At 44.9% G+C, this 27,861-nt stretch overlaps 1 protein-coding gene across 1 annotated transcript in view; it reads left to right on the top strand.

The window, feature by feature from the left end:
• LOC138666539 (uncharacterized) overlaps positions 1 to 27,861 on the top strand; it is a 195,945-nt gene that overhangs the window by 98,323 nt on the left and 69,761 nt on the right. Inside the window, 7 exon segments of the mRNA XM_069754751.1 lie at positions 9,135 to 9,284; positions 9,397 to 9,576; positions 9,660 to 9,780; positions 9,860 to 9,957; positions 10,154 to 10,244; positions 20,091 to 21,470; positions 21,523 to 21,861. Coding sequence (XP_069610852.1) covers positions 9,135 to 9,284; positions 9,397 to 9,576; positions 9,660 to 9,780; positions 9,860 to 9,957; positions 10,154 to 10,244; positions 20,091 to 21,470; positions 21,523 to 21,861 — 2,359 coding nt within the window.

Genomic DNA, 27,861 nt, shown 5'->3' with positions numbered 1-27,861 from the left:
GGCCCCATATAGTGCTGCACAAACATTATGGCCCCATAGATGCTCCATACAAAACACATGCCCCATATAGTGCTGCACAAACTTTATGGCCCCATATAGTGCTGCACAAACATTATGGCCCCATATAGTGCTGCAGAAACGTTATGGCCCCATATAGTGCTTCACAAACGTTATGGCCCCATAGATGCTCCATACAAAACACTTGCCCCATATAGTGCTGCACAAACGTTATGGCCCCATAGATGCTCCATACAGACACTTTCCCCATATAGTGCTGCACAAACGTTATGGCCCCATAGATGCTCCATACAAAACACTTGCCCCATATAGTGCTGCACAAACGTTATGGCCCCATATAGTGCTGCACAAACGTTATGGCCCCATATAGTGCTGCACAAACGTTATGGCCCCATAGATGCTCCATACAGACACTTTCCCCATATAGTGCTGCACAAACGTTATGGCCCCATAGATGCTCCATACAGACACTTTCCCCATATAGTGCTGCACAAACGTTATGGCCCCATAGATGCTCCATACAAAACACTTGCCCCATATAGTGCTGCACAAACTTTATGGCCCCATATAGTGCTGCACAAACGTTATGGCCCCATATAGTGCTGCACAAACGTTATGGCCCCATAGATGCTCCATACAGACACTTTCCCCATATAGTGCTGCACAAACGTTATGGCCCCATAGATGCTCCATACAAAACACTTGCCCCATATAGTGCTGCACAAACTTTATGGCCCCATATAGTGCTGCACAAACGTTATGGCCCCATATAGTGCTGCACAAACGTTATGGCCCCATATAGTGCTGCACAAACGTTATGGCTCAATATAGTGCTGCACAAACGTTATGGCCCCATAGATGCTCCATACAGACACTTGCCCCATTTGCTGTTGCTGCTCCGTTATACTCACCTGGTCCCGGCGCTGTGCAGTCCCTGCTTCCCTGACACTGCAGCTTCTCCCTGTACTGAGCGGTCGCCGTTACCGCTCATTACAGTAATGAATATGCGGCTCCACCTCTATGAGAGGTGGAGCCGCATATTCATTACTGTAATGAGCAGTACCATGTGACCGCTCAGTACAGGAAGGAGCTGACAGCGCCGGGGAAGCCAGGGACCTGCAGGGACTGCGCATGGAGTAGGTGAGTATTATTAGACAGCCCCCGCTCCCCCTCCCCTGCCGACCCCTGGGTATGACTCGAGTAAAAGCCGAGAGGGGGATTTTCAGCTCCAAAAAGTGGGCTGAAAATCTCGGCTTATACTGGAGTATATACAGTACTTACTAGCTCGGGAGAGGGAGGCCACGCTACTGCTTGCAACGAATGCAAAAATACAAAAAAAACACAAAGATTGAGCTTGATTTAAGTTGGTATACATGCAGCACATAAACGCATGCTCACATTGTGTTACAAATCTGCAACAGAGGACTACGGTAGAAGGAGGAAAACTGACCCTGCACTATGACTAGGCTGAATCCTACGATGGAGTGGGCAACCCATTTTTTGCGAATAGACCCACCGCCGATCCTAGGTTAATATCAAGCGAAGACCTATAGATAAGGGGAAGGGGTACCCTAAAAGAACTAAGGACTGGGTACAAAAACGGGTCACCTCCTAGTAGAAAACACAGAGAAGGCTGCAGAAACCAATAGAAGACAGAAACTAAGGCTAGCAGAACCAGAGGTACCAGTACTGCACAAATAACACACACACAGAACACTAAGAAAAGCAGTAAGCTAGAGCTCAAGCAGATTAACACTGTTGTCCAGCAAAGACTGGGAGGCATGTGCTGGTTAATAAAGAGTGAAACAAACACCTGACCCAAGACAAACCCAGCACAGAGGAAAAAGACCAGCAGCCAGAACTCCACAAGAAAATGGTGAATAGTAACAACCTAAACAGATTCTAACACATTGGCCATAAAGCATACAAAAGCTACAAGAGACAAAATGAGCAAAAACCGTGCTGTAACTAAATAAGTAAAAATCAAAAGTGCATTTAAATAACACAAAGTTCTTAGTTATACGTTTTTTGGTCAAAAATAGCATAAGTGCCATCCCACCATCGACAAGGTGACCCTGATTGGGACGGTCCTACACTGTCTAATAATAAAAACCTTACCATGTATCAGGCCCCTGGACTAAGCATTTCGTTGCGAAACGCGCGTCGGATATGGTGGACGCCTGGGCCCTTGCTATCCCTGTCTGGTAATGAATGTTACTTCCTTTTATTCTATATGTACATGAAAGCGCTTAATTAACGTGCAGGACTTGCCTATCGGTCGTTTGTTTGACTATTCATTTATCTGTGGTTGTTAGACCGTCACTATTTGTTTATAATTGCACTTTCTTTTAATGTGTTGTTCACTTGGATTATATAGTTGTCTTATGTCTAACATGCCTACATACAGGCTGACTTGATGTGTTCTGTTTATGATGTGTTCTCTGTGTTCTGCTTATAGAGAGTACTTATTGCAGCACTTTGCTGATTTACATTGAACAAGTTATGCCTTTATGGGGACATCTGATGTATAAGTTAGCGTTCATTGCCTGAAATACACTTGTATATTAACTTGCCATTTATATGTGTCCAGGCTGTGCCACCTTTTTTCCTAATATGTGCTGTTCTCACCTGTTATATATTTTTTAACATACCTCTTTTGTTCTGTTTTTATTATCTATTGTAATAAAGTTATTTTTATTCATCATTTGCTTTTGAATGGAGCCCTTCCTTCTTTAGGTGTTTATGCTTCTCCAATTAGTGCTGTCTTTTCATGGGATGTATGCGAGTTTAGTGGACAGCCATTTCTTGGTAGGTTTGCAGTTGTTCCAAACTCCTTCCAGTTTTGGATGATGGATTGAATAGTGCTGTGTGAGATGTTCAGAGCTTGCTTTTTTTTTTCTTTTTTTTTCTTACCTAACCCTGCTTTACTCTACTCCAACTTTATCCCTGACCTGTCAAGTTTGTTCCTTGGTTTTCATGATGCTGTTTGATCCCTAAAGTGATGAAATAAATCTCTGAAGCCTTCACAGAACAGCTTTAGTTATACTAAGAACAAATTACTCACAGATGGACTGAATTTACTAATTCTACGACTTCTGGAGGCATTTGGTCACCCAAGATTTTATTTAGGAGTATCAGAGTACAAGTGGTTGAATACAAATGCATGTCCCAATTGTTAGATTTATATTTTTAGAATAATAAAACCGTATTATTTCCTTTATAATTCACAAATGCTTGCTACTTTGTGTTGCTATCACATACAATCCCAATAAAATCCGTTTAAGTTTGTGGGTGTAACATGAAATAATTTGAAAAATTTCACGGGGTACAAATTCTTTTTCAAGGCCCTGTATGTAGTGCTGCCTTATATATTGCCAAGGGGATAAAACACAGAAGTGCATTAGGTAGTTTCCCAAGCAATTCCCAGCAAGCAGTCTGTAAAAAATGAGTATCACACAGATGTCATCTATATTCTGCCCCATTTTTTTTTTCTCCAATTCATTCATTTGAATGGCCGAGTTTTGTCTACAAACTGGCCAAGAGTAGAATGTCTTACACTTTTTTAGTGAACAGGGCATTACTAGATTGCTACGGGCCTCAGGGTAACTTTTGGGCCTGCGTGCTATACATGTCAGCATCATTTCTGCTGCCAGTGATTGGATTTAAACTGTCCAGTGTAACGGGGTCTACCAATCTGGGGTACCTCTTTCAGTACCACCCCATGTTTCCGGAGGTCCACTCTGCTTTGGCTGGAGTCCCAACACTTTACTCACAGGACACAGAATATATAACACAGATACAGAGGGCAGGCCAATAGAAAAGCGGCAGGCCAGACATACATTACAATAGCCACAGGTGACCGGAGCCTGCCGATATTTACTGTGGGAATTACAAAGGTGGGGGGGGGCGGACAAAAGGGGAATATCGTGTCCCCTCTGCCCAGGGGCGCAGCCTGTGGGCTGATGCATTGGTGACATGCATCTCACATGGAACCTATTATACATACATATAACTGCACAACATATTCTGGGTGCTGAGTGGTTCCGTAACACGTAACACGGCTCCCCTTTTCAGCGACGCGATCGGCATACACAGTCTGATCCTTAACAGATCGGTTTCGGGATGACCGAAGTTTATAGGGTTGGTACAAGTTCCGTTTGTCGACTTAGTCCATCGGCCTTACCGTTTTGTTTGTCGGGTCTGTAGTGGATGGTGAAGTCCAGAGGTTGTAGGGCTAAACTCCACCGCAGTAATCTGACGTTGTCTCCGGAGACCCGATTAAGCCAGTCTAGGGGATTATGGTCCGTTAGGAGGGAAAACTGTCATCAATACAAATATGGTTGCAACTTTTTGAGTGCCCATACTACCGCCAGGCACTCCTTCTCGATGGCCGCATAGCTTACTTCACAGGGCATTAGTTTGCGACTCAGGTAAGCTACCGGATGTTCTTGGCCGTCTGGCCCGACTTAGCTCAGTATTGCCCCCAATCCAAACATAGAAGCGTGTGTGTGAACAAGGAAACGTTTAGTTGGATCGAGTGCGGCCAATACAGGGGTATTGGTGAAGGCGTCCTTTAGTTGGCGGTAGGCTTCCTCACACTCTGGGGTCCAAGTTACCTGGCGGGGTTGGTTCTTACGGGTCAGATCAGTGAGGGGCTTGGCTACGCTGCTGTAATTGGGAACGAATTTCCTGTAATACCCCGCTGTCCCTTGAAACGCCATGACCTGGGTTTTAGTGCGTGGGGAGGGCCATTTGGCTATGGCCTCAATCTTGGCTGGTTCTGGTCACTGTTTCCCACTTCCCACCCAATGCCCTAAATACTGAACCTCTGCTTTGCCCACGTGACACTTGTTTGGGTTCAGGGTGATTCCGGTCTGATGGACCCTGTCCAATACTGTCTCTAGGTGATTTAGATGCTCTTCCCATGTCGCACTGTAGATGGTGATGTCGTCCAGGTAGGCACAAGCATAGTCCTGGAGACCATCCAGAAGCCGGTCGCCGGGGCATACTTCATCCCGAATGGCATAACTCGAAACTGGAATAATGCGGGGTGACAAATGCCGAGTTGAGAATAGCGTCAGGACTAAAGGGAATCTGCCAGTAGCCTTTGCATAGATCGATGGTGGTCAAATACTTTGCCCCGCCAGCCAGTCTAACAACTCATCCATATGCGGCATAGGATATGCATTCGTCACTGTTTTCTCATTGAGCTTACGATAGTCTACACAAAACCGTGTAGTCCCATCCTTCTTGGGCACTAACACTACGGAGGATGCCCAGGGACTATCTGACTCTTCAATGACCCCTAAACGCAACATCTCTTGTATCTCTTGTCGCATCCCCTCTCGTACAGACTCCGGGACGTGGAAGGGGTTTTGTCGCAGGGGGGTCTGATCCTGAGTCTCAACCTTGTGTTGTGCCAGGCAAGTGTACCCTGGTCTACCCGAAAACATCCTCTGTCGCTGCCTCAACAACTCCTCCGCCTGCTGTCTCTCCCGGGGGCCTAGGTCTTCACCCAAGTGTACCTGGTCCCATGTTTTAGACTGAGTCCTTTCCCCTAAGACATCCGGCAAGGTAAGTCCGGATAAATTCTCTGCTTCAGGTGCACACATGGCCACTACCTCTTCAGGGCGCTCCCAGTAGGGCTTCAGCATATTCACATGGAACATGCAGATAACCCTTGGGTCGTCACAATCGGCGACATTATAGATTGTGTCGGCTATTTTCCCCACTACTTGGTAGGGCCCCTGCCATGCAGCTTGGAACTTGTTCTGCTTAGTGGGCTCTAACAACAGGACCTTCTGTCCTATTTCCAAGGTGCGCTCTCTGGCCCTCCGATCGTACCATACGCGCTGGCGCTGCTGGGTCGCCTGCATGTTCTCACGTACAGCCTGGGTCAGCACCTGTAGGCGGTCCCGGAATTCCAGCACATAGGGTACAATAGGTACCCCTTCTATGAGGCCCTCCCCTTCCCAGTGTTCTAGCACTAAGTCTAGGGGTCCCCTTACCCGTCTCCCGTATACCAGCTTGAATGGGGAGAACCCTGTGGATTCTTGGGGCAGCTCCCGATAGGCAAACAGGAGGTGTGGCAAGAATTTCTCCCAGTCCCTGTAGGTCCTGGTAAAAGTCCCAATGAGTTTTAATGTCCCGTTAAAGCGTTCACACAACCCATTGGTTTGCGGGTGGTTTGGGGCGCTTTTAATGGACTTTACGCTGCACAGCTTCCACAGTTGGTTGGTCACCTCTGCTGTAAACTGGGTACCCTGGTCCGAGATAATCTCCCGGGGAAATCCAACCCGTGAGAAAACCTGGAGCAGGCTGGCCGCCACCATCTCTGCCAGTATGTTAGGTAACGTAACCGCCTCTGGATACCATGTGGCATAATCTACCACTGTCAATATATACCTTTTCCCTGACGTACTGGGTTTGGCTAACGGCCCTATAAGATCGACCGCTACTCAGCTAAATGGTTCCTTCACAATGGGGAGGGGGCGTAATTTTGCCTTGCATCGATCCCCCCTCTTGCCAATGCGCTGGCAACTGTCACAGGTCTGGCAGTACTGACGAACATCATAGGTTACCCCCGGCCAAAAGAAGTTTTGTGTCAGACAATGCCTGGTGCAACTGACGCCGAAGTGCCCGGCCAAGGGTATGTCATGAGAGATTCGCAGTAACATATACTTCTTGGGAACTACCAGCTGTCATTTTATAGTGGGACTCGTCCCTGTGTGATGCTGCTCTGTGATCCGGTGGAGGAGTCCCTGCTTCCATACAAACTGTTCCCCTTCCGGTACCCCTCTCCCCTCCTGTGCCTTCCCACGATATCCTTCCAATGAAGGATCCTCAAGTAACTCCCTCTTAAATTCATCTGGGGTGGCCCAAGAAATGTGTCTGGCTATGGGAATACATGTAGGGCTGGGATGTCTTACCTGGGCTTCCTCTGAGTGTGATTCCGCCTCTGCAGCTCGAGCTTGTCTCTGGGTGGTCACAGGATATGTCTCAGCCAGAGGGGCAACCGAGAATAAAGACAACATGGGCCCCAAGTCATTTCCCAGCAAGACGTCTGCAGGCAAATCCTCCATCAAGCCGACCTCAACAAGGCCATCCCCGACTCCCCAGTTCAGGTGAATCCTTGCAGTGGGCAGTCGATGTATAGCTCCCCCTGCTACACGGACTGCCACTGTCCGGTCCGTCTTCTTTTGGTCCCGGACGAGATGAGGCTTCACAAGGGTCAAAGTTGCCCTGGAATCTTAGTCCCTGCATACGTTTCCCATTAACCCACATGACCTGTCGATGCTGTTGTCGATTTTCTTCCCAGGCTGCCTGCACGGGGTCTACTTCATGCAGCACTTCCTCCATCTCTTGGTTAGTCGTAGCCCCCAGTCCGGCTGAAGGTAGCTGTTCTGCCTTTGGCCACTGGGTATGCTGAGTCCGGTTGGGGCATTGTCTTTGCAGGTGGCCCAGCTGACGGCAGGTGAGGCATCGCACCCCAGGGGGACTGTGGTAGGCCGGGTTTCTAGCTGGTCCCCCTACTATCTTCGGTGGTTTGGGGACCTCCAGGTCCATGGGCGGGCCGCTAGTGACCATCTTTGATCCGGACAACTGCGGCCTCCTGGCATCATGATGTTCATCGGCCAGACGAGCGGCTTCCTCAAGAGTCGTTGGCCGCCTGTCCCGAAGCCATTCCTGTGTCTCGGGGGTTAGTCCATTAAAGAATAGTTCTAAGAAGAGCTGGAAGACGTCCTCCTTAATGGTTGCTTGGCTCACTTGTACCCACTGTAGCAGTGACCGCCGTAATTTACAGGCCCATTCAGCGTGGGTATCGGTTACGCGTTTTATAAGTCCGCGGAACTTTTGGCGGTATGCCTCTGATGTCAGCGCATACCGGGCCAAGATCACTTCTTTGATCCGCTCATAGTCCATACAGTCCTCATCAGGTACCGTGCGATAGGCGTCCATTGCCCGGCCTGTCAGCTTGCTGGCCAGAATCTGAACCCGTTCCTCCGGCTTCACTTGATGAAGGGCACACTGCCGCTCAAAGTCCTGCAGAAAGCCATCAATGTCTTCCTCTGCCTCTCCCAACTGTCGGAAGGCATTATACTGGATCTTTTTGTGGCTTACTGTTGAAGGTACCTGGTCGAAGGCCAGAACTCCCCCTGCTCGCTGACTCTCCTCTCTCCACTCTGCCATCTCCATCTTGGCCAGCTCCACTTTGGTCCGCTCTGCCATCTCCATCTTGGCTAGCTCTATCCTGGTCCGCTCGGCCATCTTTTCCTTCAGATAAGTGCACACATCAGCCATCACCTCTCGTATGATCTCTACTGCAGGGTTTGGGCCATAGAACGCCAGTCTGTTCTTTACCTCCCTCTGGAATTCAGTCTCCTCCACATTCACATTGGGGGGCGCTGCACTGTCGTGTTCCATGATGGCTGCTATCAAATCCGCTTTTGTTTTGTTGCTGGCGATCAATCCTCGGGCTTCCACCAGATCTTTTAATGTAGTCCTCTTTAACTTCTGGTAGTTGTTTTCCATTCATTCCTTTCCTCCTGTAGAAGGGGTATCATATCCCGCTGTCTGCCACCAGTGTAACGGGGTCTACCAATCTGGGGTACCTCTTTCAGTACCACCCCGCATTTCCGGAGGTCCACTCTGCTTTGGCTGGAGTCTGAATGAAGGACGCTGGCTGGAATTCCTTGGTTACATGGGCGCATATAAAAGATCACTGCTTCTCCACGTATTTCCAGTCTGACAACACTTTACTCACAGGACACAGAATATATAACACAGATACAGAGGGCAGGCCAATAGAAAAGCGGCAGGCCAGACATACATTACAATAGCTGCAGGTGGCCGGAGCCTGCCGATATTTACTGTGGGAATTACAAAGGTGGGGGAGCGGACAAAAGGAGAATATTGTGTCCCCTCTGCCCAGGGGCACAGCCTGTGGGCTGATGCATTAGGGAAATGCATCTCACATGGAACCTATTATACATACATATAACTGCACAACATATTCTGGGTGCTGAGTGGTTCCGTAACAGGTAACATCCAGTAATTGTGTTTTTACACCGGATTCTTTATGATGTTACTTATCACCTCGTCTTCTTCCCATTCAGGTCTCTACAATATCTTATCCTCTCAGTGGAGATCTTCCATATAAAATAATTTTCCTGAGTGACCCATCAAGGATGGAAAGGAACAGTGACAAGATGGAGGAGAGAATATTACATCTTACCTTAGAAATCCTCTTCCGGCTTACTGGAGAGGTGAGAGAGTCATCATTCTTATTTGTGGGAATAACATATGAACAGAACTGGAGAGGTGAGGACTCTGGAAATGTCTGTAGTGAGATTTATTAATGTGTATCTCCATAACCAGGATTACATAGTAGTGAAGAAGACCTCTAGTGAGCGCTGTCAGGACCCTGTGTCTGAGGGATGGGGAAGACCCCTGAGCTCAATCACAGGAGCTCCACCTGATACCTTGATACATGAGGACATCAATGACCAGAAGATCCTAGAACTCACCTACAAGATGATTGAGCTGCTGACTGGAGAGGTGACACTGCTGGGAATGATGGGAAATTATACAGTAACGTTATGAAGGGATCGGGGAGATGACTGTATCATTGTATTTGTCAGGTTCCAGTAAGGTGTCAGGATGTTGCTGTTTTTTTTTCCATTAAGGAGTGGGAATATTTAGAAGGACACAAAGATCAGTACAAGGGCATCATGGAGGTTCCCCAGCCCCTCACATCACCAGGTAATAGATAGGATTAAATACAGCCTATAATTATCTGTATGTAAAGAATGAATTCAGTCCCTGTTTGTGTTTCCTCCAGTTCCACCCAGTAAGAGGACAACACCAGAGAGATGTCCCAATCCTCTTCTACCGCAGGACTGTAAACACGAAAGTACTAGTGTTCCTCAGGATCATCAGGTAGATAGAGAGTAGCTGTCATGAGATCTCTCCTATGATTGATGTGTAGACTGCTGTGAAGATCTTGTGCTGTTTTATCCTCCTGTATTATATGTTTCCTACTTGTGTAGTGAAGAATGGTGGAGATGGCAGGATTAGAGCTGATGATAGATGTGACTTCTCCATCTGTCTTTGACTTTTACAATATTTGTTTCAGGATGAAGATCTGACCAATATTAATACTACAGAGACATATGTGAGGAGTAATGAGCGGTGTAAAGATGAGATTCTTTCAGATAACAGGGCAGGTGAGTCTTAGCCTGTATATTTTACTTATTCACTGGTTGGTACTGTCGTAGCTGTTTTTCGTTCTGACCCAAATGTCAGCTGACAGATCACCAGTGAGACCAAATTGTGGAGTTACGCCCGTCATTTTACAAGCGCGCTTGGAGACAAAAAGACACCTCACACATATCCTGTGAGCAAGTCACTTTTATCTGAAGTAAAAGAGCAAGAAGCAATATTTTATACCATTTACAACAAATGTAATTCTCAATGCAATTCATGTAGCCCCCACCATCACCCAGGGTCATACTGACCTTTAATCTCTCACGTACCAAATAACATGTTGTGACTGTATATTGAGAACATACATGATAAGACGTGTAGTCTCCTTGAAGTGGAGACACTAAGACTACTGCATCAACAGATTCTAGCAATTGTAGCAATTAAAGGCAATAGGCACTTAAAGGCAAACTATTAACCCTTCTATATCAATTTCCCCCTTTTGTAAATGGTATAACCTCTGTCACGGGGTCAGCTGATATCCACAAAGGAGCTCCTGTCTCATGGGTCTAATACCCACAAGGGGACTTCCTACCTGCTTCACCCATCCACCCTCAGTGTGGACACTCACCTCCCCCATCAACAGTGGCCATACGGGGCCTATGATATACTACAGAAGGTTCAGCCTTAGGGGTTTTTTTCTACACATACATTATTCCATAGCTTAGGTAATACATATATTAGCGCTTTTACGGCTACATAAAAGAATAAGCAAAGCAACAAAATTTGCATACAAGTCTGTAAAACACCAAAAATAATCCATCCCGATAGGCCGCTAAGCCAATTGGCTGGATTTAAAAAGGAGTCTCTATATTGTATTAGTCTCATTAAGAGCCTTAAGGAACCACGAAAATCTGAGTCCAAGTCTCACTTGTGCATACAGTGTGGTGTTAATACCTTCCTTGGGTCCTGGGGTAAGGCTAAGTACAGCATAGTCCTTGCAGATACTGGGCTGTGTGCACAGATCCAACAGTCCAGCAGTTTTTGTCCTTCCGCGTCTTTTATAAGAAAAGCAAGATGTTGAATAAGTTTGTTTATCCAGTGCCTCTGTAAGGTGCAAACATCCTACCACTGCCAGCAAGGTGATTAGGACAACAGTCATTCTGCTGGTGAAAAGATCTTTTTGCAGTGACTGGCATGGATCCAGGTGGGCTTTCCCTCAAGTTTCCCTGAGGTGAATGTGGTCAGCTGGACTTTAGAATGGGCCGTCAAACCGTGGATCTAGGCTCCTTCTCACGTGTCTGTGTATGACCACCAATCACCTGGATTCAGCTGATGTACGTCTGCACTGGCATTAGTATCTGGAATGGATGAAAACACATGTTTATGCATCACATTAAGTCTTTTCTGTAAGGCCTGGACATGGGCTGTCATAGCACCGTGTTGCTTTTGTAGCACCTGTGGGAAGTACAGACCAGCCTTTGGCAAACTACTAAACAGGACTTCAAAAGGACACAAGCCTGTCTTTCTATTTGGAGTGTGTGTGACTGAAAAGAGTGCAAGAGACAAGCACTCTACCCCGCTCTTTCCTTTGTCTGCCATGGCCTTTGATTTTCCAGTTTAAAGGGACTCTGTCACCTGAATTTGGCGGGACTGGTTTTGGGTCATATGGGCGGAGTTTTCAGGTGTTTGATTCACCCTTTCCTTACCCGCTGGCTGCATGCTGGCTGCAATATTGGATTGAAGTTCATTCTCTGTCCTCCATAGTACACGCCTGCGCAAAGCAATCTTGCCTTGTGCAGGCATGTACGATGGAGGACAGAGAATGAACTTCAATCCAATATTGCAGCCAGCATGCAGCCAGCGGGTAAGGAAAGGGTGAATCAAACACCTGAAAACTCCGCCCATATGACCCAAAACCAGTCCCGCCAAATTCAGGTGACAGGTTCCCTTTAAGTGTCCCGTTTAGTCTCTCCACTTTCCCACTACTTTGTGGTCTATATGGTGCATGATATGCTTGCTGTACTCCCAGGACCTGCATGACTTCCCTCATTATTTCTCCTGTGAAGTGTGTGTCCCTATCGCTGTCTATGGTTTCTAGGACACCATACCTGCAGATCAGTTCTTTCATCAGTTTGTCTGCAGTCGCTTTAGTATTTGCACATTTTACCAGATGGGCTTCCAGCCAACCAGAGAAGAGATCTACTCATACTAGGATATTTTTCACACACAGACTGTAGCCAGTCTGCAGTCTCTGAAACGGGTAGAGAGGCCTGGGTGTCGCTTTCTTAGGGATTTTTACTGTTTTACCTGGGTTGTGCTGTGCACAGATGAGGCATGACTGTACGAGCTTTGCGGCTGCGTAACTGAAACCAGGAGCGATCCAGAAGGCATCTTGTGTTGCTTGCGCCATGATTGGGAGCAGGGATCTTGGTATATACGATTTATCCTTATTCTCCCATACTCTTTCTGAGTTCAGCTCAGCTCCCATTCTCCCAGTGTTCCTTCTCTGTTTGGCAGCTGGAGGGATTTCAGGACATCTAGGCTCAGTGTGGCTGGAATACGCTGACTCCCCGCCACCGTCCACTGCTCCCTAGGCCGTCTTGCTGCTACTTTAGCAGCCTCGTCTGTCCTTCTGTTGCCCTTTTCCTCCACAGAGTCACCGTCCGTGTGTGCTTTTACCTTGACGATGCCAACCTGGACTGATAACGTCAATGCCTCCACTAATTGTTTCACCAGCTCTGCATTTTTAATGGGCTTACCGGCTGATGTAAGAAACGTTCTGCTTCTTCAGATAGGGCAATAATCATGGGATATTCCCCATGCACAATTTGAATCTGTGTAACTGTTAGCGACTTTACCTGCAGCAGCTCTACACGCCTCAGTGAGTGCCTTCAACTCTGCCTCCTGCACCGACATGTGAGGAGGGAGTGGTTCAGCTCGGATTACCTCATGTGAGGATACTACTGCATATCCAATGTAGAGTCGCCCATTCTGGTGGTATCTGAAGCCATCTACAAAAATAAAAAAACTCAAAATATGCATTAGGAACAGGTTTGTTTTTTTTCCCTTCCCACGAACATATCTACAACCCACTGTCTCCTGACTCATCAGTTCCTATGCAGTCATGTTCGTGCGTCATGTCAACGTCATGTCATGTTCTCTTTCCCACCTGCCAATGCTGTCACCAATTCCCCCTTTTCTGAATCCACAGGCAGATGAGTGGCTGGATTCAGAACATTATGTCTTTTGAGGGTGACATATTCAGGGATTAGTATTAGAGCACATTCAAGTCTGATCTGTCTGATCTTAGACAGGTGTTTTGGTTGAACTTGTACGAGTATGGCATTAATGTCACGTGGGGAATAAAATTCAATATGAAAAAGTGACAGCGCTCCATCCGGGTGTAATCCAAAATCGAAACTTTATTCAGCCATAAAACAGCAGACAGCAACGTTTCGACCCTGTGGGTCTTTATCAAGCATGTCTAACAGTGCAAAGTGTCGGCTATATATAGCACAAGTGCCACGCAGGGCACCAATCCCTAACAAGCCGCACCCACCATATAATTAACATATATACAGCATTAAAAACAAAGATCAGACATATACCAAATAAAAATCTCCCCACCCAGATATAATCCGCATACACAAAATGTAAACAAATCCCCCAAATACATCAAAATACAGCTCAATCCAGAGAAGTTTCATCTGTCAAAAACAGGAGGCGTGATCTTCATAAGAAAGTCCACCAATCATCGCATCACCACATGGGGTTGTAAACAATCCACTGCCAATCGATTCCAGGCTCTCTTGCGCGTCATAGATCCAAACGATGCAGTCAGAAGAATCACATGACCGGAAATCACCTCCCCAACAATAGCGAAACCTGTAACAAAATCAATATAACACTGCATACAGCTCAAACGTCCAGCCACCACCCACCCAGGCCGGAGGACGCAGGCGCAACAACGTCAAGACACGCCCCCCTTCGGGAGCCCATCCAGAGCGGAGAGCGTCATGCGCACACCCCCGGAAGAGAGCGGGGCTGGATCGGAGCGTTGCCACAGTAACCGCAACGCTACTATCGCCATAGTGCTCAACAACCACCGGCTAAAACCAACGATGTGATGGCGAGGATGTACCCACGGATCCCCACCCGAGTCAGAACCCCACCAAATAGTGGGAGAACCACACAGGGGACAGGTCCGCAGTGCGCACACCCCGCACATCACACCGGGTAAGCCACCACGCTTGTCGAGACAACCGCAGCCCAGGCATTACACGTGCAGTACCAGGTACAGCATATTGGAACAGGGAAATACCAGAGGCATCTCTATACAGAATCTATAAAATCTCAAAAAGGGGGAACACATCCTGTAAGAAAAAGAATCATATAATAGAGAACCCATATTAGAGGGAATCGCAAAAATTAGTAGACAACCAGGGGGATATGTCAACACTCGATTAGGCCCCCATAACCCATATGTGGCCGACAGGGAACACACAGCCCAGGAAACCCAATAGGGTCTCATATCATAGACTAGGCCTTTCACTTCTCATCACCGTCGATTGTGCCAAAGTATATCTGAAATACAAACAATCAAGGGATACAGCACACCTATGACAACACATAATAAACCTGGGCAGCAAAGACATTAAAAACAAATACCGACAATGATGGAACCGACATCCTACCGAGTACATACATGCAAGTTGAAATCAATATTAAGGCCCTTAGGTTGTAATGACCCCAATGTATAGATCCAACGAAGTTCCTTAGCTTTGAGAATTTGTAGTCTATTGCCTCCCCTCCTGAGCACTGGTACACTGTCAATCACCCTTTGGATCTATACATTGGGGTCCTCAGACATTTCCCTGTCCTCAGACATTCTGGAGTCAGGTGTTACTTTCACTACTCTTGCCATATACACCATTTCTGCAATATTACACAAGTGTTTATATAAGTCACACATTAATGTCCAAATATTTATACCCATATTTGATTGGGTAGAGTACCCCTTAAAAAAACTAAATTTGATTCACAAAATGTTACCAAAAGAAAATGATATATATATAATTATGAAAGATACTGAGTCATAAAACGGGGGAGCACAATGCCATAGGCCACAGCAAAGCACAAGCTTATTCTAAGAAAGTAGCAGCCCTATATAAATCCATAACTAACAGTTCCAAATACAAAAAGAAGGGATTTGAAAAATGCCAAATATCAATGCCAGTTGCTTGCGATAAGGTATAAGAACTGGAAAAGACAAATATACAGTGACTATGGTTTGAGCCAATATAATGAATGGCTAAAAAACTATATATCATATGAAGACAACCTAGAAATACACAGTAACTATACCATCTTGTGTAAGGAAACTACTAAAACTGGCAAATGAATGGCATTAACTACCACAAGTGTTTATATGAAAAGGGGACTTGTGACTGTAATACCCAGAGGAGAGTACTGTATAGTGCCTAGACAGCACTCAACTCTGCTCCCAGCAAATTCATAGGCGTATTGTCACTAACAATAAGTTTGTAAGCACCTCTTGGCTGTCTCGTGACTCTAGTCTTTTCCTGTTTAGTCATAGGGTGTTGTGAATTCTGTGGCGGAGCTCCCTCCTGTGGTCACAAGTGGTACTTCGGCTGGTTCTCTCTGTGAGCTTCCGTTGGTGGAGGAAAGTGGTACTGCGGCTTCTGAGTTTCCTTCCTCAGGTGATGTGGTGAAGTCGTTAGGTGCTGCTCTATTTAACTCCACCTAGTGCTTTGATCCTGGCCTCCAGTCAATGTTCTAGTATTGGACCTGTTTACTCCTGGATCGTTCCTGTGGCCTGCAGCTCTGCATAGCTAAGTTCCTCTTTGCTATTTGTTTGCTGTTTTTTTCTGTCCAGCTTGTCAATTTGTTTTTCACTGCTTGCTGGAAGCTCTGGGACGCAGAGGGTGTACCTCCGTGCCGTTAGTTCGGTACGGAGGGTCTTTTTGCCCCCTTTGCGTGGTGTTTGTAGGGTTTTGTGTTGACCGCAAAGTTACCTTTCCTATCCTCGCTCTGTTCAGAAAGTTGGGCCTCATTTTGCTAAATCTATTTCAGCTCTACGTTTGTCTTTTCATCTTAACTCACAGTCATTATATGTGGGGGCTGCCTTTTCCTTTGGGGTATTTCTCTGAGGCAAGGTAGGCTTATTTTCTATCTTCAGGCTAGCTAGTTTCTCAGGCCGTGCCGAGTTGCATAGGGAGCGTTAGGCGCAATCCACGGCTGCCTTTAGTGTGGTTGGAGAGGATTAGGGATTGCGGTCAACAGAGTTTCCACGTCTCAGAGCTCGTTCTTGTTTTTTGGGTTATTGCCAGGTCACTGTATGTGCGCTGATCTCTATGTCCATTGTGGTACTGAATTACCTTTCATAACATAGGGGCTTCAGTCGCTTGTCCCCCTACCCTCACGTATTCCACAGTCTCGTCAGTAATCATGTCTGGCAGTATCAAGTCTTTGTGTACTAGTCCCAGCTGCCCCAGTGTCGGTCAAGAATTCTGTCTATTTCCCTCCCAGCATTGGTATGGTGGTCATCAAGGCAGGACCAGGTCCGGAGGGGACAAGAACAGGGCACACATTTGTCACTGGGTTGTCAGTTTCCTAGTCTGAAGGTGAAGGAGGTGGAAGATTGGTCTGAGTGTCCATTTTCTCCACAATTCCAGCACTTCACTGTTTCTAAGTCCTTAGGTCCCTTACTACGTCTCTACTGTTTTCCTCGTTTTCCAGCATACATGACACGTCGTCTTATTGTCCTAGTTTCTTCAACTCCTTTAGCAACCTTTAGGAGGTCTTTGGATCTACATTTCTCCATTTAGTTCTGGCTGTCTGTACTGCGTCTCATAAGCCATTTGTCATACCGTCAATGAATGTATTTACCAATATTTTAACATCGAGTGGGTTTACTGGATTGTACCCCATGTCTGCCCATTTCAGCTGTAACCGTCCAGAGTACATCTCTACTCTCTCTCCTTTAGTCGTAGTATATAGCACAGCCCACGCAGTATATAGCACAACCCACGTAGTATATAGCACAGCCCACACAGTGTATAACACAGCCCATGTATATAACAGAGGCCACATAGTATATAACACAGCCCACATAGTATATAACACAGGCCACGTAGTATATAACACAGCCCATGTATATAACACAGCCCACGTAGTAGATAACACAGCCACGTAGTATATAGCACAGCTATGTAGTATATAGCACAGTGATGTAGTATATAGCACAGCCTATGCAGTATATAACACAGCCCATACAGTAGATAACACAGCCACGTAGTATATAGCACAGCGATGTAGTATATAGCACAGCCACATAGTATATAGCACAGCGACTAAGTATATTGCACAGCCACATAGTATATAGCACAGTCCACGCAGTACAGTATATAACACTGCCCACGCAGTATATAACACAGCCCACGTAGTATATAGCACAGCCACGTAGTATATAGCACAGCCACTTAGTATATAGCACAGTCACGTAGTATATAGCACAGCGACGTAATATATTGCACTGCCACGTAGTATATAGCACAGCCCAAGTAGTATATAGCACAGCCCACACAGTATATAACACAGCCCACACTGTATATAGCAATGTGGGCACCATATCCCTGTTAAAAGAAGAATTAAAATAAAAAATAGTTATATACTCACCTTCCGGCGCCCCCTGGATCCAGGCGAGGCGTTTAGCAATGCTCCTCGCGACGCTCCGGTCCCGAGAATGCATTGCGGTCTCGCGAGATGATGATGTATAGGTCTCGCGAGACCGCTACTTCATCATATCGCGAGACCGCAATGCATGGCCCGGAGCGTCGCGAGAAGCGGGAAAGGTGCCGGAAGGTGAGTATATAATGATTTTTTATTTATTATTTTTAACATTAGATCTTTTTACTATTGATGCTGTATAAGCAGCATCAATAGTAAAAAGTTGGTCACACAGGGTTAATAGCAGCGTTAACGGACTGCGTTACATCGCGGCATAACGCGGTGTAACGCAGCCATTAACCCTGTGTGGGCACTGACGGAGAGTAGGAAGGGGAGAATTCGCGGCCGCACTGTGCCCGTCACTGAGTTTCCGTTACAAACAGACAGACAGACAAACAGACGGAAGTACACCTTAGACGATTATATAGATAGATACAGGGGAGATGACACAGGTATATACTATATACAGTAGGAGATGACATACAGGTATATACTGTATATAGGGGAGAGTTGACACACAGGTATATACTATATACAGGGGAGATGACATAAAGGTATTTACTGACGGGAAAATGACAGGCGTGAGGTCAAAATGACAGGTGTTAGGTGGCAAAATGAATGGTGAGGGGGAAAATGATAGATGTGAGGGGGAAAATGAGAGGCTTGATTGGAAAATGAGAGAAGTGAGGTGCTATATCGAACCACTTCTGTTAGTATTTTATTATTGGGATCAATTTGGAGTCTCTTCGTGAATTTATGAAAATACTTACAAAAATACACATGCTAATTCAACCTTCCACCTGCTCTAAAATTATGGCTTCGTTATACACAACCATACTGCTCCTCCCCCTTTACCTTCTTCTATTCTATTGTTCATGTAGCTTTCAGGGAGCATTGGAGACAGACACCACCTGATAGCACTGACCTACAGGCCTCTTTTTGATTTTAAACTTAACATTTCATTAGAAAAATTTGATGACAAGGACATAAAACATAAATCTATAAAAAATAGCTGTAAAAAAAGAATTACTCCCTTTCTGACAATAGGCGTAATAGTATGCCCATGCCAGACTCCCCCTGTTTGGTGCGGGCTCCATAACTGAGCCTGCACCTTTCCAGCACATGACCGCTGATCTATACAGCTGACATGTTTACTTAACAGCCACGGGTGGAATCGCAATCTCTGACAGCGACATTTAACTCACACTTACTGGAAGCGCGGTGCTAATCCTGTCCATCGGTGTCCCAGTCACATGATCGCGGGTCACCGATGGGTCGGCATGACAACTAGAGGTCTGCAGCAGACCTCTATGGTTGTCATTGTCAGATTGCTATGAGCGCCACCATAATTGAAGAATTAACCCGATCACTAAACAGTGTAACAAGAATAAAAATTCAAAACGGCAAAATGAAGTTTTTTTGTTCACCGCTACATTGCAATACAATACAATGCAATAACGGGTGATCAAAAGATCGTATCTACACCAAAATGGTATCAATAAAAACGTCAGCTTGGCGCGTAAAAAATAAGCCCTCACCCAGCCTCAGATCACGATAAATGGAGACACTACAGGTACGCTTTTTCTTTTTCTTTTTTTTTTTAAATAAATTTGGGATTTTTTCTTCACCACTTACATATAAAAGAACCTAGACATTTTTGGTGTCTATGAACTCGTAATGACCTGGAGAATCATATTGGCAGGTCAGCTTTAGCATTTAGTGAACATTGTAAAAAAAACACAAAAAAAACTGGAATTGCACTTTTTTTGCAATTTCACCTCATTTGGAATTATATTCCCATTTTCCAGTACACAATATATTAAAACCAGTGGTGTCTTTCAAAAGTACAACTCGTCACATGGCCATGTTGTCCAAAAAATAAAAAATTTATGGCTTTGGGAATAAGAGGAGCAAAAAACGTAAATGCAAAAACTGAAATGCTCCTGGTCGTAAAGGGTTAAAAATTGTACAACCTCCTAGCTTAATATGATTATCCATTAGTCCTTGCATTGAAGTCTACAATTTGTACCCGTTTTCGTCAGTTAGTAATTTAATTTTAATAAAATTTGTTTCCAAAGGCAGCATTTATGTAGAAATACATTTTTTTTTCTTGGCAGATGGCTGTGCGTTAGAAGGACATCTCACAGTTACAGATTTTAAAGCAGCTGATGATGGTATCACACCATATATATATGAAGAGCATGACAGTATTCCACATATACCGCCAGCTCTTTACAGCAAAAATCTATCATCTATTCCTTGTCAACAGGTCCTATCTTCTGATTCATTACAGACTGTTAAGCAAAATGAGAATAACAATTGGGATGCTGAACATCAAAAAGCTCATATGGGGCATAAGCCATTTTCATGTTCAGTATGTGGGAAATGTTGTACCAAGAAAGCAAGTCTTACTGTACATCAGAGAATTCACACAGGGGAGAAGCCATTTTCATGTGCAGAATGTGGGAAATATTTTACCCAAAAATCAAATCTTGTTAGACATAAGAACATTCACACAGGGGAGAAGCTTTTTTCTTGTTCAGAATGTGGGAAATGTTTTACAGACAGAACAAATCTTGTTGGACATAAGATAACTCACACAGGGAAGAAACCATTTTCATGTCCAGAATGTGGGAAATGTTTTACCCAGAAAACAAGTCTTACTGTACATAAGAGAATTCACACAGGGGAGAAGCCATTTTCATGTCAAGAATGTGGGAAATGTTTTACTAGCAAAGGAGATCTCAATAAACATAAAAGCACTCACATAGGGGAGAAGCCATTTTCATGTTCTGAATGTGGGAAATGTTTTACTCAGAAAACAAGTCTTACTGTACATCAGAGAATTCACACAGGGGAGAAGCCATTTTCATGTCAAGAATGTGGGAAATGTTTTACTAGCAAAGGAGATCTCAGTAAACATAAAAGCACTCACATAGGGGAGAAGCCATTTTCATGTTCTGAATGTGGGAAATGTTTTACTCGGAAAGCAAGTCTTACTGTACATCAGAGAATTCACACAGGAGAGAAGCCATTTTCATGTCAAGAATGTGGGAAATGTTTTACTAGCAAAGGAGATCTCGGTAAACATAAAAGCACTCACATAAGGGAGAAGCCATTTTCATGTTCTGAATGTGGGAAATGTTTTACTCAGAAAGCAAGTCTTACTGTACATCAGAGAATTCACACAGGGGAGAAGCCATTTTCATGTCAAGAATGTGGGAAATGTTTTACTAGCAAAGGAGATCTCAGTAAACATAAAAGCACTCACATAGGGTAGAAGCCATTTTCATGTTCTGAATGTGGGAAATGTTTTACTCAGAAAGCAACTCTTACTGTACATCAAAAAATTCACACAGGGAAGAAGCCATTTTCATGTCCAGAATGTGGGAAATTTTTTACCAAGAAAACAAGTGTTGCTGTACATCAGAGAAGTCACACAGGGGAGAAGCCATTTTCATGTCCCGAATGTGGGAAATGTTTTACTTGCAAACGGAGTCTCATTAAACATAAAAGCTCTCAGAGGTGAGAAGCCATTTTCATGTTCAGAATGTGAGAAATGTTTTACCAAGAAATCAAGTTTTACTGTACATAAGAGAATTCACACAGGGGAGAAACCATTTTTATGTCAAGAATGTGGGAAATGTTTTATTAGCAAAGGAGATCTCGGTAAACATAAAAGTACTCACATGGGGGAGAAGCCATTTTCATGTTCAGAATGTGGAAAATATTTTACCTGCAAAGCAAGTCTTGTTACACATAAGAAAATTCACACAGGGGAGAAGCCGTTTTCTTGTTTGGAATGTAGAAAATGTTTTAACAAGAAAGCAAATTTTTCTGCACATCAGAGAACTCACACAGGGGAGAAGCCATATTCATGTCAAGAATGTGAGAAATGTTTTACTTTCAAAGGGCAACTCATTTTCATAATGTGGGAAACGTTTTAACAAGAAAACATGTCTTATGCCGAGTTCACATTAGCGTATCTGTGCACAGCGTATCAATCCGCATGCCTCTTGCGTACCTATCTATAACATTGTGTACGCAGGGACATGTGTTTGCATCCGTTTGTATGCGGATGCGTACACATGCATTGTTTCGCGGTGTACGGCGAACACAACATGTTGCATTTTTTGAGGCATCAAATATGTGCAGGCATACGCATGTGGATGAGTGTGTATATACAACGCAGTACTGTCTATGTAAATCCACTCTTTTTATTAATCATAGAAGCCACACAGAGAAGCCATTTTCATATTGAGAATTAGAAAATGTTTAATAAATAAATTATATTTTCTAACACAGAGAAATTACACAGAGAAGTTATTCCAGATTTTATTTCATAATTTTTTTATTAATGAATTGTACTAGAAAAGTTATAGTAAAAGTCACGTCTAATAGGGAAAGCAATATAAAACACTAAATGATGACTAGAAAATGTACTGTAGGCAATGACCAATAAACATCAGCAAGTAGAATGCATATAACAATCCTAAATATTTCAAAAAGAATACTTTAATGTCGTATGAACATTATAACTGCATCTTAAAGGGGTTGACCAGCACTTCTCTTGTTACTTCATTGGGACATTTGCTAAGACAAACGTCTGACACCAAGCATTCAACATCTTAAAAGGATGATGTCTTATGTGAGGCAGTGACTGGTGTTACATGTGAGGGTCACTGTATGTTCCCACCAGGATGTGTTTGGAGGTGTATTGAGGCCATGAGAGGGCATTGCAGTCACAGGCGTAGCTGTGGTTGCAATGCAGACTAAAGTGAGTATAGGTCTTGGATATGCTGGTTGTCCAAGGCAAATTTAGGGAATACCTGCTCTGGGCTTTTGTGTTTTGAAATAGACTATAGGACGGTAGTGCTGGTAGTGCTGCAGTCTGTTTCATTCCTGGTCGGGTTTTCCATGTGGCTGAAGGCCACAGGTTGCTAGTTAAAAACCCTGCAGTATAGGGTTTGGGTGTGTCAGGGTCAGAGTCAGTGTCAGTCTGGTGTTTGGAGGAGTACAGAGCAGTCAGCTCTGCAGCACTCCATCTGTGTGAGGCAACACAGGCCAGGGGAGCCAAACAGCCAGGGGAACTGAGACGCCTGGCACCCACAGCTTACACAGCGGTGCAGTCTCCCATGGCACTGGTCTCAGGAGGTGGGCTGGAGTGTTTAGTGACTAAACTGGAGGATATGGTTCCTGGCTGCGATCCAGAGGATATCATGTACTGTGTAATGCTGTGAATAGAACATTAACATGGCAGTGCAGTCGCCCATGGCAACTGGTCAGAGGTGGACTGGCGTGTCTAGTGACTGCAATCCAGAGGATATGTGCCCGGCTGCGAATCGGAGGCAGACTGGTTTGTGCCTGGCTGCGAACTGTAGGTGGACTGTCCTTTTTCCTGGCTGCGATCCGGAGGACATCTTATGCTGTTTTTTGAGAGTTGAACATTAAAGAGACTTTCGTTTTGAACTTGCTCATCAAGTGTGGACTGGATAGTTCTCTTCAACTGTCCTAATCAAGATCAACAGCATTTATCTACACATGATACCAGACTACATAGAGAGAGGTGTTGGACCACCCCTTTAAAAATTGCAGCTAATAATTATGTATCTGCCTTTAATACTAATATACATCTCTTTGGGTCTATCTTTTGTATTCTCTGTATGTTAATATATTGCCGAAGGACCTGTATAGTTGAGAGAGAGCTGGTATGTATAGAAGTATTGACAGGGTCGGCGTTAGCGGCAGGCAGACTAGGCAGCTGGCTAGGGCCTCCCGCTCCCCCAGTGGCACCCAGCCACTGGCGTGTCACTAATAGCGGCACACCACAGCCACTATGGGGTTCTTAATTCAGGAGGGCCTGCCCGGTGCCAGCGCCGATTCCCCCCCCCCCCTCCCGCTGATGAGGCAGTATCATCTCTGCCCTCTGCTTCAAGAAGACATTTGTGAAGTCCTGATAAGCAGGCAATTTAGAGGCAGTATATGACGCTGAGTCACTTCTCACGGATAAGCGGTGAGTCAGGGTAGCCAGTGAATTTGAGGCCAAGAGCCGGAGGATACGTCATAAACGGAGGGAAAAGACACACTTGTAGTCAGGTAACGGTATGAGATCAGAATACTAGGAAGATAGCTTTTCAGAGCAAGGTAGCTAGGCAAATGCATGGTCAGAACAAGGTCTGACAGCAATAGATCTACAAGAAAAGCACAAGGTATAGTGAAACAAACCACACTGATCTGAAGCTACAACTGACAGCTATCTGGGACTGCCAGTCAAGTTAAGTAGCGGCGTAATAATTAGGAACTGAGAACACCTAATGGAAGCTTGGCACTTCCCAGTTTCGTATTGCACGGCTGAGCTGTCAATCCAAACACAGACAGCTCAGCACATTCCTGCACTAGACTGGATGACTGAGCTTTAAACCACTGCATTAAAGACACACGGAGGGGTCGAATCATGACACAGTAGATGCAGAGCAAAGTTTAACAGTAGGGAGTTGAGGTAGAGGTTTGAGGCAATTGTGAAAACAAGATGGACCACACTGGTTCATTTGGTCAGAAGGCCAGTCAATGACCGATGCATAAAGCCATGGACAAGGAAATCCCAAAAGCACCAGTGCATCAGAGAGTTGTAAAATTAAAAAATAAATGATCTCAATGTCTAGTGTCTGGGGCACCAATCTGAAGAGTTTCCTTTCTTTATATGGAATTTGACACCACAACCAGGAATTACAGAGCCATTTGTGGAGATTACCTTTAAATGCTTCTGCAAGGGAAGAAAAAGGAATTTTCAGCCTTTTGGCCAAATAGAAGTCCATGAAATTTTCTGCTGCTCCAGAATGAATGAATGTTTGTGCTGCGAACACAGAGGAACCAAAGGAAACAGACATAGGCACAAGTAAAATATCTTTAGTGAACAATAGATTTACTACCATGGTAATAGTTCCTCGTCGCCTAGGAGTTGAAGTTTACAGATTTGACCTTTAGTTTGGAACACTTGTTTGGATACCTTGTTACGGGCGACGTGATCTTTCGGGTGGTGACAATCTCTTCTAACCTATTTGCATAGGTTCTGGTGATTCCAGTCTTGGAGGAGATTTCGAAGACGCTCCTGGAGGAGAGACACGAAAATCCTGAGTTTTTCGCTAGATCGTTCTTTAATACGTAAGTAAACACGAGTGGTGAGCGAAAATAAATAGGCAAGTGAAGAAGGCTATTCTCTACTCAAAAGTTCATATTTGACATGACTAGACAGACTGGTGTAGAAGACAGGTTGGAGTGCTTCCTTGTTCCAGGTCAATTTAGCAGACGGGCTACAGAACTGGATGTAACATTGTCCCACTGAATTAATTCCTTGTCTTAGGGTACCGTCACACAGTGGCACTTTTGTCGCTACGACGGTACGATTCGTGACATTCCAGCGATATCCATACGATATCGCTGTGTCTGACACGCAGCAGCGATCAGGGATCCTGCTGAGAATCGTACGTCGTAGCAGATCGTTTGGAACATTCTTTCATCGCTGGATCTCCCGCTGTCATCGCTAGATCGGTGTGTGTGACACCGATCTAGCGATGCGTTCGCTTGTAACCAGGGTAAACATCGGGTTACTAAGCGCAGGACCGCGCTTAGTAACCTGATGTTTACCCTGGTTACCAGCGTAAATGTAAAAAAAAAAAAACAGTACATACTTACATTCCGGTGTCCGTCAGGTCCCTTGCCGTCTGCTTCCCGCACTCACTGACTGCCGGCCGTAAAGTGAAAGCAGAGCACAGCAGTGACGTCACCGCTGTGCTGTGCTTTCACTTTACGGCCGGCAGTCAGTGAGTGCGGGAAGCAGACGGCAAGGGACAGACACCGGAATGTAAGTATGTACTGTTTGTTTTTTTTTACGCTGGTAACCAGGGTAAACATCGGGTTACTAAGCGCGGTCTTGCGCTTAGTAACCCGATGTTTACCCTGGTTACCCGGGGACCTCGGCATCGTTGGTCGCTGGAGAGCTGTCTGTGTGACAGCTCTCCAGCGACCACACTACGACTTACCAACGATCACGGCCAGGTCGTATCGCTGGTTGTGATCGTTGGTAAATCGTATAGTGTGACGGTACCCTTAGTCATACTATGGAATCAGCAGCTGAGTGAATGTTTCCTGGTTCATAAAACACAAAATGCAGTCAGAAAAGAGGGTAAAGAATGCATTATAGGGTCATCACATGTCCACAAAAGCGCAGCCTACGCCAAGGCATCACCAGATAAAAAATAAAAAATGTATGCCACTTTAGACTGGTCAGACAAAAATGCTGAAGACACAATTCAAAGTGTACAGTGCATCGATTCACAAAACCTTGACAGACTTTAAGATCACCATTAAAACCTACAGGCGTAGGCAAATGTGGAACTGTCTCCCAAGCAGAGCGTTTCCAATTAAGATGTGGCAGGTGTTGATGAGCTGGTGGTGAGACTGCAGGTGACTGAGTTATTGCATTCATACAGGCCAAGAGGTTTTGCACTGCCTGGATAATTTCACGCTGGCAGACAGCCACTTGCGCCACAAGTACAGGAAAGCCATTCGTATTCCACTGCAATGGTGTTATTTTTGCTGTGCCCTTGTCATCAATGGTCTTGAAATTCTGTTTTAGCTCATCTGGTGCGCTGGATCTTCCAAGACCTAGGTCCAGGTGGGCACAACGGCCACAGTCGTCAATGCAGCAGGCAAGAAATTACCGGAAGATCTGGAGACGGAGACCGTGGGCATAGAGGACAACTAGAAGCGGACATGGAGCAGATACTTAGAGCCCTGGTGGCTGCAGGCAGAGAGGACACACAAGAACTTGGGGTATTAATATGAAGACATAGGTGTGTATCTTAGTGGGCCATTTATACAGTAGGTCTGTGCAGGCAATCACATGGGAACACGTCAGACCACTTGCAAAGCCCAACACTGAGCACAACAAAGCTGAGTGGACTGGGGAGATGACAGCTGAGCAGACTTGGTACAGGTGTATAACAGATACATAATTTAGCTTGCTGTGTTTCTACACAATACCTGCAGAGATCAATAAAGAGAGGAGGGCATGTTCTTTTTTTCCCCCTCTGTGTTGCTGCTTGATTATGATTGGACAATTCTATGCAGTGAAAGAAGTTTATGCCCCCAGAGCAAAATCTCTGGTAACTGACACTTAAACTATACCAAATTATGAGCTAAATTTGTTGTTTGCGAATCCAAAACAGAACGAGGAAGCATAGGTCAAAGTAAAATTCAGATATCTTTATTCACAAATATTTCTCAAATAGATAAAAAATAGAGACAAAGAAACTGCCTGCCATAGACAAATACACAGAAAAATAAAAAAGGAGCACTCAAAAGCCTATTCCATTATACACTCCCTGACAGAAGTTATGTTGCTTATCCATGTTATGTAAATAAAAGCTTATAACCTGACATTAAATTCATCCATTGGTTGTATAAATTATTCTTTTGAAAGCTGGAACCCTCTGAAATGTGGTTTAGGTTAAGAAAATAAATTGACATCAATTCAGAAATATTGATCAGTTAATGGACACAGAATGGTCAGATTTTGGCAAGACAAAAGTCTTGTTGCCTGGTCATATAATGCACCCAATCCTAGTTTACATCCTCATCTGTGCTAAGTAAATGATCGGTTAATTAGTGTGTGTGTGAAAAGAAACCCAGCACCCCAGACCTTCACATGAACTGCAACTTGAGCTCTGACAACATGCCAAAAATCCACCCTGCAACCAAAGCCTGGATTATCAAGAGCCTGAAGACCAGATCCACTGCAGAGGTGGCTGGAACCTTTAATGTGTCTCCGCGTCAAGTACAAAGAATTAAAAAAAGATTTGAAGCGACTGGAGATGTGTTTGACAAGCC

The sequence above is a fragment of the Ranitomeya imitator genome, chromosome 2 (genome assembly GCF_032444005.1).
Source record: "Ranitomeya imitator isolate aRanImi1 chromosome 2, aRanImi1.pri, whole genome shotgun sequence".
NCBI lineage: Eukaryota > Metazoa > Chordata > Amphibia > Anura > Dendrobatidae > Ranitomeya > Ranitomeya imitator.
This window is presented reverse-complemented; position numbering and strand designations above follow the sequence as displayed.